A 14,197-nucleotide genomic window follows, 5' to 3' on the forward strand; every position below is an offset into this window, starting at 1 on the left:
TCAAAAGCATGAATTAAAACTAGTGTGCCATTAAATTAAACTTACAGGGATCATCCAGTTGGCTAGGTCTCCGTGTTTTGACACCTGCATGGCTCCCAGCATCGTCAGGTTGATGTGACCACTGAAGAGGACAGAAGACACTTCAACACATGGACTAACGAGTTCAAACATCAAACATAAATGTTATGTCTACATTTACTCCAGTATCTTTTTTGCCAAAAATACATAATTACACTCTAATAATGTATTTGTTTTCAATAAAAACATCTCTGCAACTGTAAATGGTAAACCAAACACTGTACCACTCACTAAAATAGCACATTTTGGGTATTCTCAATAGTTATATTAGGCATTTGAGAACTGACAGAGCTGGAACAACAAATGCTTATTTGGTACTGTATTTCAGTCTGATGGTTTGGACAATAGGGCTGGGACATAAATATTCTGTATTGTGGTTCTACAAATATTGCGATTCTTTAGTATTGAAAATTGTGATTTTCTTTTCCCCCTTAAACCAAAATTTCAAATGAACTGCTATATTTAGCTGCTCTTTTAACACTTTCATGCTTCTGCTGTTTTGTTCTTTCTTTATTGTAAAGCACTTTGAAATGTGCTATATATGAACAAACTTTAAACTCTACATTACCACTAGAGTGACAAGATGCATTTAATTAGAGCCAGGTCATTCCCACCGCGTTCTGCGGCTATGGAGAGGCACTTTTTATTTCTGCAAGGGCTACGGTTCATATTTACATGGGCCAGCATCAGCCTACTGTTCCATGCATGCATACGCAATCTCATATTCAATTCCAGTAGCTGTGATTTCTCACCAGTAGTGCTGACTTAAGATAAGATAAGATAAGAGAGTCCTTTATTTGTCCCGCGGTGGGGAAATTTACAGCGTTACAGATGCAAGACAGTAAAGATAAGGATCATAAATAATAACCATGCATTAACAAGAAAAGTACACTATAAAAAGATATTAACACTGAGACTATATATATATAAAAAAGCTAAATAGAGTTAAATAGAAAAGAATGTATAGTTTGCATAATAGACAATTTCCAGAATATAGTATAGAGGTTATAAACAGAGATTGAGCATGGTTATATATGTTTATATTGCACTGTGGGTGGGTACCATGCATAAGCTCAAGCATATTTTCCATTTATACAGTCTTCCTTATTGTAGCTTCCTGTTACAGGAAGCATGCACAAAAACATGCTAAAAGCTTAAACTCAGAACCAAGTCTTGGTTACCACAATGGCGTGTGCCAAGAACATACACACACACATGCATCCGTCAGTGTGACTGGACAGCACTATTTATGAATAATATTGGATTTCCACAGGGCGGACTAACAGGACTGATGCTGCAGGGAATGCGGGTGGGCAATTTCAGACAGCTGGCAAATCAATAACAACCGAGGATCTTGGGAATATTAACAACATCTGTGTCTAGTTGTATTAATGACAGTAGCCATTTATGTTACAAATATTATCCTGCTCAATGGGTTGGAGAACATTTTTAATGTGCTAGTTTTGGTTATCAAAGGTGATTTATGATACATCAAATGATTTAATACAATTGAGCCGTCAACACGTAATTCCCTTGAAATGTCCCAAATATTTACTTTGGTCAGCAAAAATATGTTTTTCAGAGATTATGGCTTTACCCTCGGATCATGGCAAAAGATTCATCACTGGAGAAATAGGCAGCCCCGGGGAGCACTGTGACAGTTTCCTTTCCTATTAAACAGAACAGTTGACATAATGTATTTATTTTTCAGATTAAGCACAGCACCATCATTGTCAACAACACACAACTATATACAGCACATAGTCATTAAATGACAACAAGAATATAGAAATAAATGTGCAGATGAATGGAAAACCATATGTTAAATCTCATTTTATGTGCCACTAAATTAGATATTACAGGACCGTAACATTGTCATATACATTAATCTATGCGTGTCTTCACTGACAATGTTTCCCACAGACTGCTAATCTGCTAAAAACACATCCCTCGGTGTGGGTGTGAAACACTCACCAGCATTAATCAGGTCTGCATCCACTTCATCTTCAGTGGGGTACGGCCCCTATACAGAGAGAAATTAATAGATACAAGAGTGGGCAAACTGGCGAGCAGCCACGCATACACGACCAGATTCATACGTGTCACTCAAGTCTGAACTGCTATGATCTGTCGAGGGGGGGTGAGACATTGATTTATCTCTGTGTTCAACAAAGGCAGCGAATCTTTGGGGAGAGGAGAGGAGAGGAGAGGAGAGGAGAGGAGAGGAGAGGAGAGCTGGCATGTAAAATTACTAGAAACTTTGACTAATAAGGCATTAGTTACGGTGATTCCATTACACCATAAACACAACTGATTAGACATTCCATTGCAGCAGCAGCTGCCACCTTTGTTAAGGTCTCAGCCAGAAAACGATTGCGAGAAAGAAAAAAAAAAAGAAAAGTTGTTGGCAATATTAAGTATTACATAACAAACTTAGCACATTTCAAATGAGGGCTCCAACCAGCAGCGAAACTGCTCAAATGTATTGCTGTTGATCTTGGCACATGCTCAGAGCACAATTCAGTTTAAAATAAGTCTTCTGCTGACTAAAATGACTGTCAAGATGGTAAATACACTGCGTCCTGTCTTTTTTTTTCGCAAAGCGCTGAAACCTAAAAAGGGAAAAAGAAAGCTCGATGTATGTTTCTTACCAGTCCCAAAATCCCATTTTCACTTTGAAGGTGCACAGTGATGTCAGGTTTTATGAAGTTGCTGGCCAACATGGGGATACCAATACCAAGATTAGCTTAGTAGCTTTTGTTAAAGACAGTAACCATTATATTTGTAATGTTAAAAAAAACAAAAAACAATGCACAGCATCCTCTTATTACACCTTGGACCCAACAGTCCTGTAGCCATTGGACTTTTCTATCCTGACATATCCAGGATGAATCGCCCTAAGATTTTGGATATGGGTTGAGCATGGCCTGATGGTGTGCATCCTTGATTTTCAAATTTTTTGGAGTAATTTTTGCTGATTTATCACGCTTCACCAGGCAGGCAGCAGCTCATCAGCAGCAGCTGCGCTGTCTGGAGCAGGGAGGTGGGAGTGAAGAGGCTGTCCTCACGCAGGGTGAGACATTTTCACACGCTTCAACGCAAAACATGGTGTTATACTGAAACGACAAAGTCGGTGTCCATTCACCAATACGCGAGCACATATTTATTTAGCATTAGCATGCTACTATTTTGCAGCTAACTTGGCGAACCGGTTTTCAAAAGTAAGCTAGCGAGGCTACAATTAGCATTAGCATAGCTAGCTGTTGTGACTGTCAGCCACGTCAGTGGTCAGCCACGTCAGTGTTTTTATTATGTTAGCCTTGTTCCTCATGCATTACCGTAACTGAAAAATCTTCTTCAGCTCCCACTATAGTAATACATACTTCCTACAGGCACTGCACTAGTGTAGAATAACAGTAGAATGTGAATAAGTACACACATTCGAGTGTTTTATCACAGATTAGCCACATGCAGAAAAGAAAAGACAAAAAAAAAAGTCTGTGCATAATTTAGTAATGTAATCACAACTGGCATAAAAACGTATTCGTTCTGCCGTAAAAGAAAGAAAGTAAGCCTTGGCACAGCTTTCTCTACTTTGAGGCTTCTAAAAACAGCTGTTTTGGTGGTTTTATGTGAAAGGATATAATTTCGCTGATGCACACAGAGAAAAAAAATGTATACAATTTTGTGTTTGTTTATTTTCTAATTTTTCCTCAAAGGATACCGTACATCCCGTCCTCAAACTCCAAAGCAGCTCGGCGAATGATCCTCTCCCGAACAATATCAGAGTCCTTCTTCGGTTTGGGCTTCTGTTCTTGACTTTTTTTCACCGTGCGTTTCTGGAACCACAGAGATAAATATGAGAAAAGGCAAACGGCACCTTCAGTTTATTTCTGGCCTAGTACAGACACATATGTGCTAATATTATTATTAAAAGTGAGGGAATTGTTAGCCAGAAACTCCCTTTAACAATCACTTGTTAAATGCTTCATCATAAATGTATTAAAATTCTACTAATTGGTTCATTTAAAATAATAGCCACATTAGGACATGGTCCAGAAAACACAAAGCCTTTTCACACCTTCTATATATAATCTCTCCACTCATGTATGCCCCCCGACAAGTCTCGCTTACCTCAATCCTCTTTTCGTAGCTGCCTCCGTGGACGACCCTGTGGACATAGATGCTGGGTATGTGGATGTCCTCTGCCGCAAAGGTCTCAACGTCCACCACCTCCTCCACCTACACAGAGAGACAGAATGATAATGAACTCTTGTGCATTCAGCCGACAAAGTGCCTCACAACCCTTGGGAATAAAGTTAAGAAAAGGAAAGGACATGATTATGCAAATAACCCCCACTGACCCAGCTATGGAATTTCACAAAGAAACTGACCAGTGATTCTGCAGTGAGGGAACTATTGGACATGTAGAAACTGTTAAGGGATGCAAAACGCCTTTTGAAAGCTAAGTGTTAAAAAGGTATTTGTTCTTCTAATGTAATTTCATAGGTTTAACATCTTTGCAACTGTGATGTCTTTCTTAGTTAAGAAGGTGCGAATGTTTGTGGGAGAAGATGTTACATTTATTTTATTGCTCGCCCAAAAGCCAGCATGGCTGACTGGAAACGAAAGAGGATCGTCTGATGATGCAAGCTCAGGGGATTGAGCTCGATCGATTAAAGGTGATGGGAGAGTAGTGTGGTGCGCAGAGGATTGTGGACAAATAAAACAAAGAGGTTCAAGCGAACTTAAAGTAGACATATTATACCCCATTTCTCCAAGTTATACTAGTTCCTTCTATCCTAATGAACATGTCATAAGGATGAAGCACCACAGCAGTTCAATCGCCCTGCCAAAACAGCCCTGTTCAGAAAGCTCTGTTTAGTAGTATCTCTTTAAAAAATATATATGATAATAATAAAAATAAATAAATAAAACGAAACTTAAGGGACAGGAAATTGCATCAGCCACAGAGGCTACTGTGAGCTAACAGCAGTTAGCATTTGGAAAAGTGATCATTTTCAGGCTCTAGCAGGCACATTGCTGTCATATATAACATGTATCCAGAGTACAGATAAATCCTCTGAGGCTGGAAGTTTGTGTAGGACTCTGTGCTGCACTGTGGAGCCAAGAATAGAACTTTTCGGGGACTTTGCGGTCTTCCAGCTTCCTCAAGTGTTTTACGGACAAAGTGGAGCTCCGCGAGACAACAATTCCAGGAATTCAGCGCCTTGTGACGTTCCAATGAACGCGGAAGTCAACATCACATGTTTTATCTCCTGTACTTAAACTGAGGAGGACCACAAAAACATGAGTGAGTAATCTTTTTTTACACTTTGCCGACTGATAGGGCCTCCAGAGTCCCAAATATAAGGATTTAAATGATTAAAAAGTTGATTTTGCATAATATGGGACCTTTAAGACTACCGCCATTCAGAAAACCAACACTCTGCTACCTGTTATTATTTATAGCTCTCTTCCACCAGGTCTGCCTCGGGACTTTCTAAGTTTGCATTTCAGCACGGCTCATTCTGACTATCTCAATAGAGCTGCTCCAACACTGGACACTTAAATTATATTAATTTGCCCTCATAACGATTACATTTCTGTCTCTGAGACAGAAGTGTCTCCCCTGTGTAGAAAGTGCTTTATAACAGAAGATGAGTGTACATGAAAAGGTTTATTTCAGACTAACATGACTGAGATGGAAATCCCACTCTGAATATCTGTATATAACATATTTACAGTCGGCTTTATTTTTTTAATACAGCAGTTCCTGAGCTTTTGAGTCATCATGAGAATTGAACAGCTCACACCGAGAGTTGGATTTCCACTGTCAAAAAGAGGACTTAATAGGAGGATACTTTCCTCCTCTTGAAGATTCTTCGGGGGCGAAAAGCACTCGAAATGACAAAAACGTTAAGTGAGAACAACCAAGCTATCATCGCATCCCTGATGACATCAAGGGAACTTACCCATGACAACATAATGCTTGCCCCCCCACCCGCTTTAAAAAACCTGCCTGTGCACTCCAGCGTAACTGTAACATTCTTATTCCATTTACATGCAGCCATTCAGAGCAAATTGAATTGAACGTCTCCTCATCGCCACTTCATCCGTCAGCACTTAATACTGACTGAGGAGAGTCGATGGCTAAGAGTGGTTCCCGTCTTGGTGTTGTCATGGATACACACGGTTTTTTTTGGTCTACAATGGGCTAAGGCCTATCAGGACTGTAAAAATGGTCTTAGACTCTTTCCCTGTTGTTCGGGTTATGGTACATTTTTTGATGCTTCACAGTAAAAAAAAAAACACGAAGGCACTGCAGGATGAGATTGGTAGCACAAGAGACCTGATAAGCTACAGCGGTCCCACACATCCACCCACATCTTTCTCTGGGGGCTTAATCCGTCTTTTGTGAGAACGATGATTTCCATAGACATGTTCATCAAGCAAGACTGCACTCACCACATTACAGAACCGTAATAAAGTAGTGAAGAGTGTGTGTGTATGTGTGTGTGTGGGGGGGGGGGGGGCTCTACAAATATGTGGTATCATCAACCACTTATTTTGTCTCTTAAACCAACAAGTGTCACACAGAGACCCTCGTGATACCCAACAACAAAAGCAATCCCACCTCAGAGATGGGTTTCTCCATTTCTCATGTGCTGATAACACACACACGCAAGCAAACAAACCATGCATTCGGATCATTCAGGTTCCAATTAGACTTCCAAAACTAAAATCACGGCACAATAGAAAGCTCATACAATTTAAATGGTCTGTACACATAAAAAGCCGCCCTCGGTTCCCTTTCATCTAGGGGGTGATGATGCGTCCAGGCTGCACCAGCGCTTAGATGTGGTTCGGGATAAGAGATTCTACTGTCGAAGGGGAAGATCAAGCATTAAAATAAAACATTAAAAACGCACATAGACAATAGCTAGACACACACACACACACACACACACATGCATGTATATGAGCAGGTGTTTGGAAGTAAGCACACAGGGACAGGCACCCGTTTTCAAATCAATGACATCAGAGCGAGGCATGAAGTGAGCTGGCAGGAGGACAGAGGGATTCAAAGTGCCCTCTGGGAACACAAGCATTTTTTTTATTATTATTTGTTGTTGTTTTTTTCCCCAGAGTGTGTGCTTTTTTAAGCTACAAGCTTTGTCAAATCACGTTAATCTCAAAGTGATTGGTGCGCTATGCTCCCAGATTCCTTGAATAAACCAGTAACCGTACTCTTGGACACAGTGTCCCCAACTGCAGCATCTAAACAAGGCTGGAACTATGCCATGCACATTATATATGCGTAAAAACGTTGTATTTATTAAAATTAAACTTCTACATTTACTGTACCGATCAGGCACCCAAAGCACAATTCTAAAAATAGCCCTGACAAAAGTGTCGTACCACAGCTGTGTATTTTATTTATTTATTTATCTATTCTGACAGCAAGTGCTTTCACATTCGGGAGTCATTTCTTTTTTCGACGGACAAACAAGTCTGTCGACATGATTCTGTGCGTGAATAAAAACTATAGTATAGAGCTGCTGCACGATACTGAGGTAAACCTGACCCGTTAATTACAGCTGCTTTTTGATTTGCTGATTTAGTCTCATGCACATACATAAGGCGCCTCACAGCATCAGTGACGTGGGGTTGCACACAGCTGAAGGGTAAAGTTATTCTGCCTGCTGAGAATGATAAAAAAAACAAAAAAACATCCGGGATGTTTTAACGGTCGACCAAGATTTTGACTGACTGTGACATAAAGGTGTGTGTGTGTGAGAGAGAGAGAGATGTTGTTTATGCTGCTGCTTACACATGGAACCAATAACCTAACTCTGACTTTCAAATTTCACAAATGTGTGATTTTCAGATGAGATTTTCAACTGGCAAAGGTGAATTTCAAATGCCTAGCCCGACAGTTTTCATTAGCCCAAATAGCTTGACAGTTGAATTCATTCACGTATGACGTGTATCGCAGCACTTGGATGTACAAAGAGGTGTACTCTTTGTACATCCAACTTCTTCAGCTCCCACTATAGGAATACGTACATCCTACGGGCACTGCACTAGTATTCATAATTTGAAGAGTAAATGAAGCAAAATCATATCACAGAGCAACATACATCAAAATGGTAGCTTCTTGTTATTCTCTACCCTTCCAGTCGGTGACTCCTGTTCCATAAGACACAATGTTCCTTATTAATCGTGGACTGTTAAGAAGAGCTTAGCAGAAATGGGTGCACTGCTGTATAATTTGTCCTGAGGCTGGTGCACAAACCAAAACTCTGACAATTATGAATAAAAATGGCAAATTGTATGAAAGTTGGTCGTCCTAAAAACCCTGACAACAAGTCCTTTAGATTGACAAATTTCTATTCAAGAGGAAGTCTGGCCTGATGGCTCTGCCATTTGGTTATTGTATTTCGGATCTTTGAGACAAACCTCTGGACAAAGGTTTATTAACCAGACCTCATAAAGATGCACCACTGAGTAAGTATTTGTCATTTTCAACGAGCTTCGGTAGCTAACGATAATTGGGGGTAGGTAGCCTCACTTTGACCGCTCGCGCTCTATTTTGTTAGGATGTGTGTGTGTTTGGCGTATTGAAAGGCAACAGTCAGGAGAAAGAGATGGTGTAGCTACAGGCGGCGAGCATGATGACAGCGACACCACACTCTCATTACCCCGTGTATTTATAGCCTCTCCATCTTCCTCCCAGTGAGCGTCTCTGTGTGTGGGCATTGGCCAGTCTCTGCTGCCACTTTCGGGTGGCTCAGCTTTGGCTTTATCCACCCCCCCCAACCCAACCCAACCCAACCCAACCCAGAATACCGGCTACATGAGCAATCCGTTTCCGCTCAGTGGAAGTTTGCCAAAGCCTGTGACAGTTCTTCGTGGGGTCCAAAAAAACCTGGGAGACGGCCAACATTACAGGAACCTACAATACTTTTTTTTCCCCCACACATCTCAGTGCACGCACAGCTCAAATAGTATGTTTTTAACGCTGACTGCAATGTATTAAAGGTTCCGATGACAGGCAAGTTTCAAGGCATCGTCCAACTACTGCATCGATTGTATTATCCATTGTAAATTCTTCACTATTAAAGTAACTAATAACTGAAATTGGCATATCATATCCATGAGCTTACAAATTATTTTAATTTTATGTCATTTTATAATTGCATAAGCACAATTTTCAGTGATTCTGTGACAGTGCATTTGAGCTTCGATTCACCCTTCAGTGTCCTTTAGTTAATGACTTAACCTTCGCTCTCCATCGTGTCATTGTATCAGTATCAGTCATATGAAGAGGAAATGTCAGCAAGGCCCTTGAAATTAATACCTCATTCACACTGGTCAAAAAAAACTGTTTCACCTAATATTTAAGCAGAATTTTGACTAGAAGGAATGTGTAAAATATTAATTAGTGCAGATAAATGGTCCTCAAAATGTAAGCTGTAAGATACAGAATGTGGAATCAGTTTCTCTATTCAGCTCAACTTGAAACTCAGTGCTGTAGAGAGTTATTATTACTCTTGCCTTAAGCAAATTAAATACAAAAAATGGCACAAATCAAGAATAGTACCCAGTCTTATTTCTGGCAGTGTTATTGTTTACACTGAATTACCAATGCGCAGATGACAGATATCTTCAAGGACTTCCAGTATTTCTCAATAAGACAATAAAATAGTATTTGTGTGTGTGTGTATAAAGTGAGGTTTTAATAAGACTCATTTTAGAAAGTTGTCTCCAGCAGTGGAAAGCAAGGCCAAGGGTATTATAGCGGATTCACATCCATGTAGAAGATGAAATATTCAGAGTGTATTATAATTTAATTGTGATCATTAAAAAAAAAAAAAAAAAACACCACCAATTGGCAACTATAAGAAAGCAAAGGTGTTGGTTTTGTAAATACAATATTTAAAACGCTCTCATTGCTATGACAAGTGTACACATTTTGCGAATGACAGGAAGAAAAGAATCAGCTTTTAAACTCATCTTTCCGTTGATATTACAGCAATTTGCTGTGGTTGCAGTTGTCAAGTCAGCCCTGCAATTACCACCATCTGCTCTGGAGTAGTTTCAACTCAAAATCAAAAAAAACGTGACAGTGATAAGGACGTCGATGTCACGCATATCAGTATAGCATGTCAGAAACTACGACTTAGGAGGGTACGAAGCCATTGTAGACGCGTTAGTTTAATAACAAGGGCCTTTAAATTATTACTACAACATATTATTACATTAATAATTGTGTCAATGTGAATTCAATGCATGTCATCTTCTGAAATAAGGCATGAAATCTATTCAATTAAAGCTAATGGTTACTACTTCAACTCTAATAACCAGCATCTCTGTACCAATTAGGGTGGCAACTAATGATTTCATTCATAATAGATTCTTCTTTTGATTATTTTCTTGATTAATCGAGCAGTTTTTTGGTCTATAAAATGACAGGGAAGACTAAAACATGTTTCCCAAAGCTCTTATTGTTGACATTCTCAAATGTCTTATTCAATTTAAGTGATTTATTTGTTATATGTGGCAAAAAAAACTTCAACATTTCCACATTTAAGGTGGAAAAAAAGAGAAATCGTTGTCAAACCGATCAACTATCGAAATAGTTGATGATTTATTTAGAAATAGGTTAATTGTTGCAGCTCTAGTGCCAATATCCTTATCCACAACTTTTGCAAAATAGAAAATTGGAGGATTTAAAGGTATTTTCCAAGGATAACTTGAGTAGTGGAAAGCAAATATCAAGAACAAGGCCAAGAAAAAGGTGTGTAATGCAGTAAAGCAGCATAGAAAATGTTGATTATAATAAATTACTGAATTTTCAGTGACTAGCAAACAAAGGAACTGTTCGTTATAGTAATGACAAAATGATTGATGGTAAAGTTTTGAATTCCAAGGACAAACATTAGAGTAAAGAGACTTCAAACATCATCTAGATTCAAAAACAGAAATCACATCAAAGCATGAAAAAAATCTGCCTGATTGAGTCAACCTAAATGTGTAGCAGAGGGCTGATGCTGAAACCTTCAGCCTGAATAAAAAAACAAAACACACAAATATATTTGTCCACTTTAAACATGACTAGTTGAGCACACCGACACCCACACCTCGAACATTACCTCGGAACAGTTAACAGGAAAACACTGTGCGAGTTATTTCCTATGACTGACAGCCACAACGGCAGAAACCCCTGCATTTAATCAGACTCGGTTACACCGTGTGCCACAATGCGCTGGGATCTTTCAGAGTACCTGTGATAAGAGAAGAACTAAACCAGCTGGATACTGTGGAGCATTCAACAATTGAATAGCCGGCTTTGGTTGCCTAGCAACCGTGGCAAGAGCGCTTGGTGATGATCTGGTCATTTTCAAAATGCTTTTGAGTCATCCTGATTTCTGACAACATGAATGCCTCTTTAATGTTCCAATTCGGCACACGCATTGTCAGAGGCAGACTATGGAATGTGCAGTAGAATATTGATGTATACATACAGTATATATTTGTGTTCCGATGTGGTAATTTCGGATCGGGGTTTCTTGCATAAATTCGAGGCAGGTAGTGACAACTGCAGTGTTATTGACAAGCTACATTGGAGCATTGATGTCACCGGGGTTTATCGTGTAGAGATCCTTTAGCCGTAAACGCATTACACACATTCACAACAACAGAAAATGTAAAATGTAAGGTATTTAAATGTTTAAAAGAACCTAAAAAAAGCTAGGAGACATCTCAGGCTGCAAGTTAGGGATTACAGCACAAGTCATTAAATCAACCATGAGAGGAGTGTGTGAAATTTAATGTTATTTGAGAGGTTTTTATTTAGGTTCCTGTTTTAGAGATGGGGGGGAAGCTCACAAGTATTTACTTTGACAGATGGAAACATCATTGACTCTCACAACCGAAGAGCCAGGACTTTAACCTAATGAGTTGTTTTGGCCTATCGTGTGGGAAATTGCAGCCAAATGATAGAAACTGAGAGATGCATCTGTTTTTTTTTTTACATGCCACGAGTTCTACCATTCTTCTGCCTGCCTCAGTTCCCTGACTTTTTTGCACTTTGATCTGGGACTTAGATTTTCACCTCAAAACAGCCACTGCACTGTGGAGCCAAGAATAGAACTTTTCGCGGACCTCCGGTTTTCGGATACCGTCCTCGCCAGCACTCTCGCACGTTTTATGGACAAAGAGCAGCTCCGCAAGACAACAATTCCAAGAATTTAGCGCACTGTGAAGTCCCAGTGAGCGCGGATGTCAACATTGCGTGTTTTATCTCCTGTACTTAGGCTGAGGAGGACCACAAAAACATGAGTCATCTTTTTTCCACACTTAGCCAACTGATAGGTTCCCAAATATAAGGATTTAAATGATTAAAAAGTTGATTCTGCATAATATGTCCCCTTTAAAGGCCACTGTGCATGATGGTCTGGGCTGCCATGCTGAGGAGCTGCGAGTTAAATGAACAGCTTCAAAAAACACAACGACCCCATCTGCCGTTTTTCCTTTTACCGCCTTAACCTGCGCCCAAGATAACAGGGTCAATATTGACAAGTCGTCCTCAGATTTATGACGGAGCATGCACTGAATCCTAAAGACACATTTATTTTTCATGGACGGTTATTGCCTTAGTATTAGGGATAAAAGGTTTTTAATGGGTGTAGCAATACAGACCTATCACTTTATTGTCACCAGTAAGGTCAGCCTGTCATAGATAATGACTTTCATATGTTACCTGCACTGCTGAAAAAGCATCAATAGACGGCAATGACGGGACTCAAGACGCACGCAATAAACACACACCTACTAAATATTCGCCCTAATACACATATAAAACACTATGTTAGTATAATATTTACATTAGCAGCCATATTTATGTATTATTTCATACAAGAACATCATCTTGGAGAATAAGGAGGAGGAAGAGAGCTCTCTAATAAATGCTTTTAGTTCCAGTTCCACTTTTAAAAATCCCGAGTGATGATATCAGACGGCAGCACAATCTAATCTGCTCCACTGCATTAAACAATCCAGTTGAGATGTGGATGACAAGTGTTTGAAAGCAGCATTTGTTCTAAGAACTTGAAATGAAAAAGCAGAGACATCTACATAGGCTAGGCTGAGAGTGACAACTCTTTGATGCATTTTTTTTTATGTAAAAAGCACCAGATAAAATTGGATTAATTACAGTTGAGGTGCAAAAGCAAAGCTTTGCTTTCTCGGAATGAAATCATTTGCGTCAGGTTGTGAATGTGTTTTGGCCGAGTTTAATTGATTGAGATACATTTTTTGCACGCCTCCGTCTGGTGCTTCATTAAAAAAAAGCGTATATACAGTGTCATGGTTTGAATAATGAATTCAAGCAATTATTTTTTGAATCTATGAGTTTGCAGAAGTAGGAAGTCCTCAGAAGACCTAGAAGAAGTATCAGCTTATGAAATGGAAATATCATGGAAGAAACGAAATGCACAATGGTTAACAAAAGCCTTTCACAAATCCAAATTAAGCATGAGTTACACAAATCTCTTTAAAGATATTGCTTCATTGTCTCATCTTGCATGAGAACACCTTGTGCAGATGACTCCTCGTGCCGAAACAGGCATTTGCATTAATGTGACTACAATCTACACGACAGGTCCAGCAGATATCACATTAGTCATCATCTTTGGAAAAAAAAGGAAAAAAGAAGTCATCCGATACCATAGCACTGATTATCCGTTATTCGTTGATATAAACCAGCATCCCTTGTTGTGCAGAGTATTAGGCACGGTCTTTAAAACTCATTAATACCTGCTCTTTTTTCCCCCTCTATGAACCAAATGTTGATTAATCAACCATTAAGCTCTTGCAGTGGTTTTACAGTGAGAAAAGAAATGTACTCCCCCTCCCCCCCATTTTGTCCCAGATATTAGTAATCACCAGGAAACTAAATCTCAGGTCCCGACACTGTGGCATAATTGAAAAATGTGTTTTGTGAAATTCTGTTTTATGTGACGCTTTAGATTTATTTTCAGCCGGTGCCTATGTTTTACGTTTTTCACACGCACAGTATTTTCCCCCCTGTTGCTCTATGAATCAAACTGTG

General features: G+C 39.4%; 1 protein-coding gene across 1 annotated transcript in view; it reads right to left on the reverse strand.

The window, feature by feature from the left end:
- The window catches only part of oxct1a (3-oxoacid CoA transferase 1a), a 42,076-nt gene that overhangs the window by 19,442 nt on the left and 8,437 nt on the right, over window positions 1-14,197 (reverse strand). Inside the window, exons 8-13 of the mRNA XM_083905307.1 lie at window positions 4,213-4,320; window positions 3,803-3,917; window positions 2,730-2,824; window positions 2,053-2,101; window positions 1,676-1,748; window positions 46-121 (exon numbers count right to left, since the gene is read on the reverse strand). Coding sequence (XP_083761433.1) covers window positions 46-121; window positions 1,676-1,748; window positions 2,053-2,101; window positions 2,730-2,824; window positions 3,803-3,917; window positions 4,213-4,320 — 516 coding nt within the window. The remainder of the gene's footprint in view (window positions 1-45; window positions 122-1,675; window positions 1,749-2,052; window positions 2,102-2,729; window positions 2,825-3,802; window positions 3,918-4,212; window positions 4,321-14,197) is intronic.

Source organism: Microchirus variegatus (assembly GCF_963457635.1).
Source record: "Microchirus variegatus genome assembly, chromosome: 18".
Lineage (NCBI taxonomy): Eukaryota > Metazoa > Chordata > Actinopteri > Pleuronectiformes > Soleidae > Microchirus > Microchirus variegatus.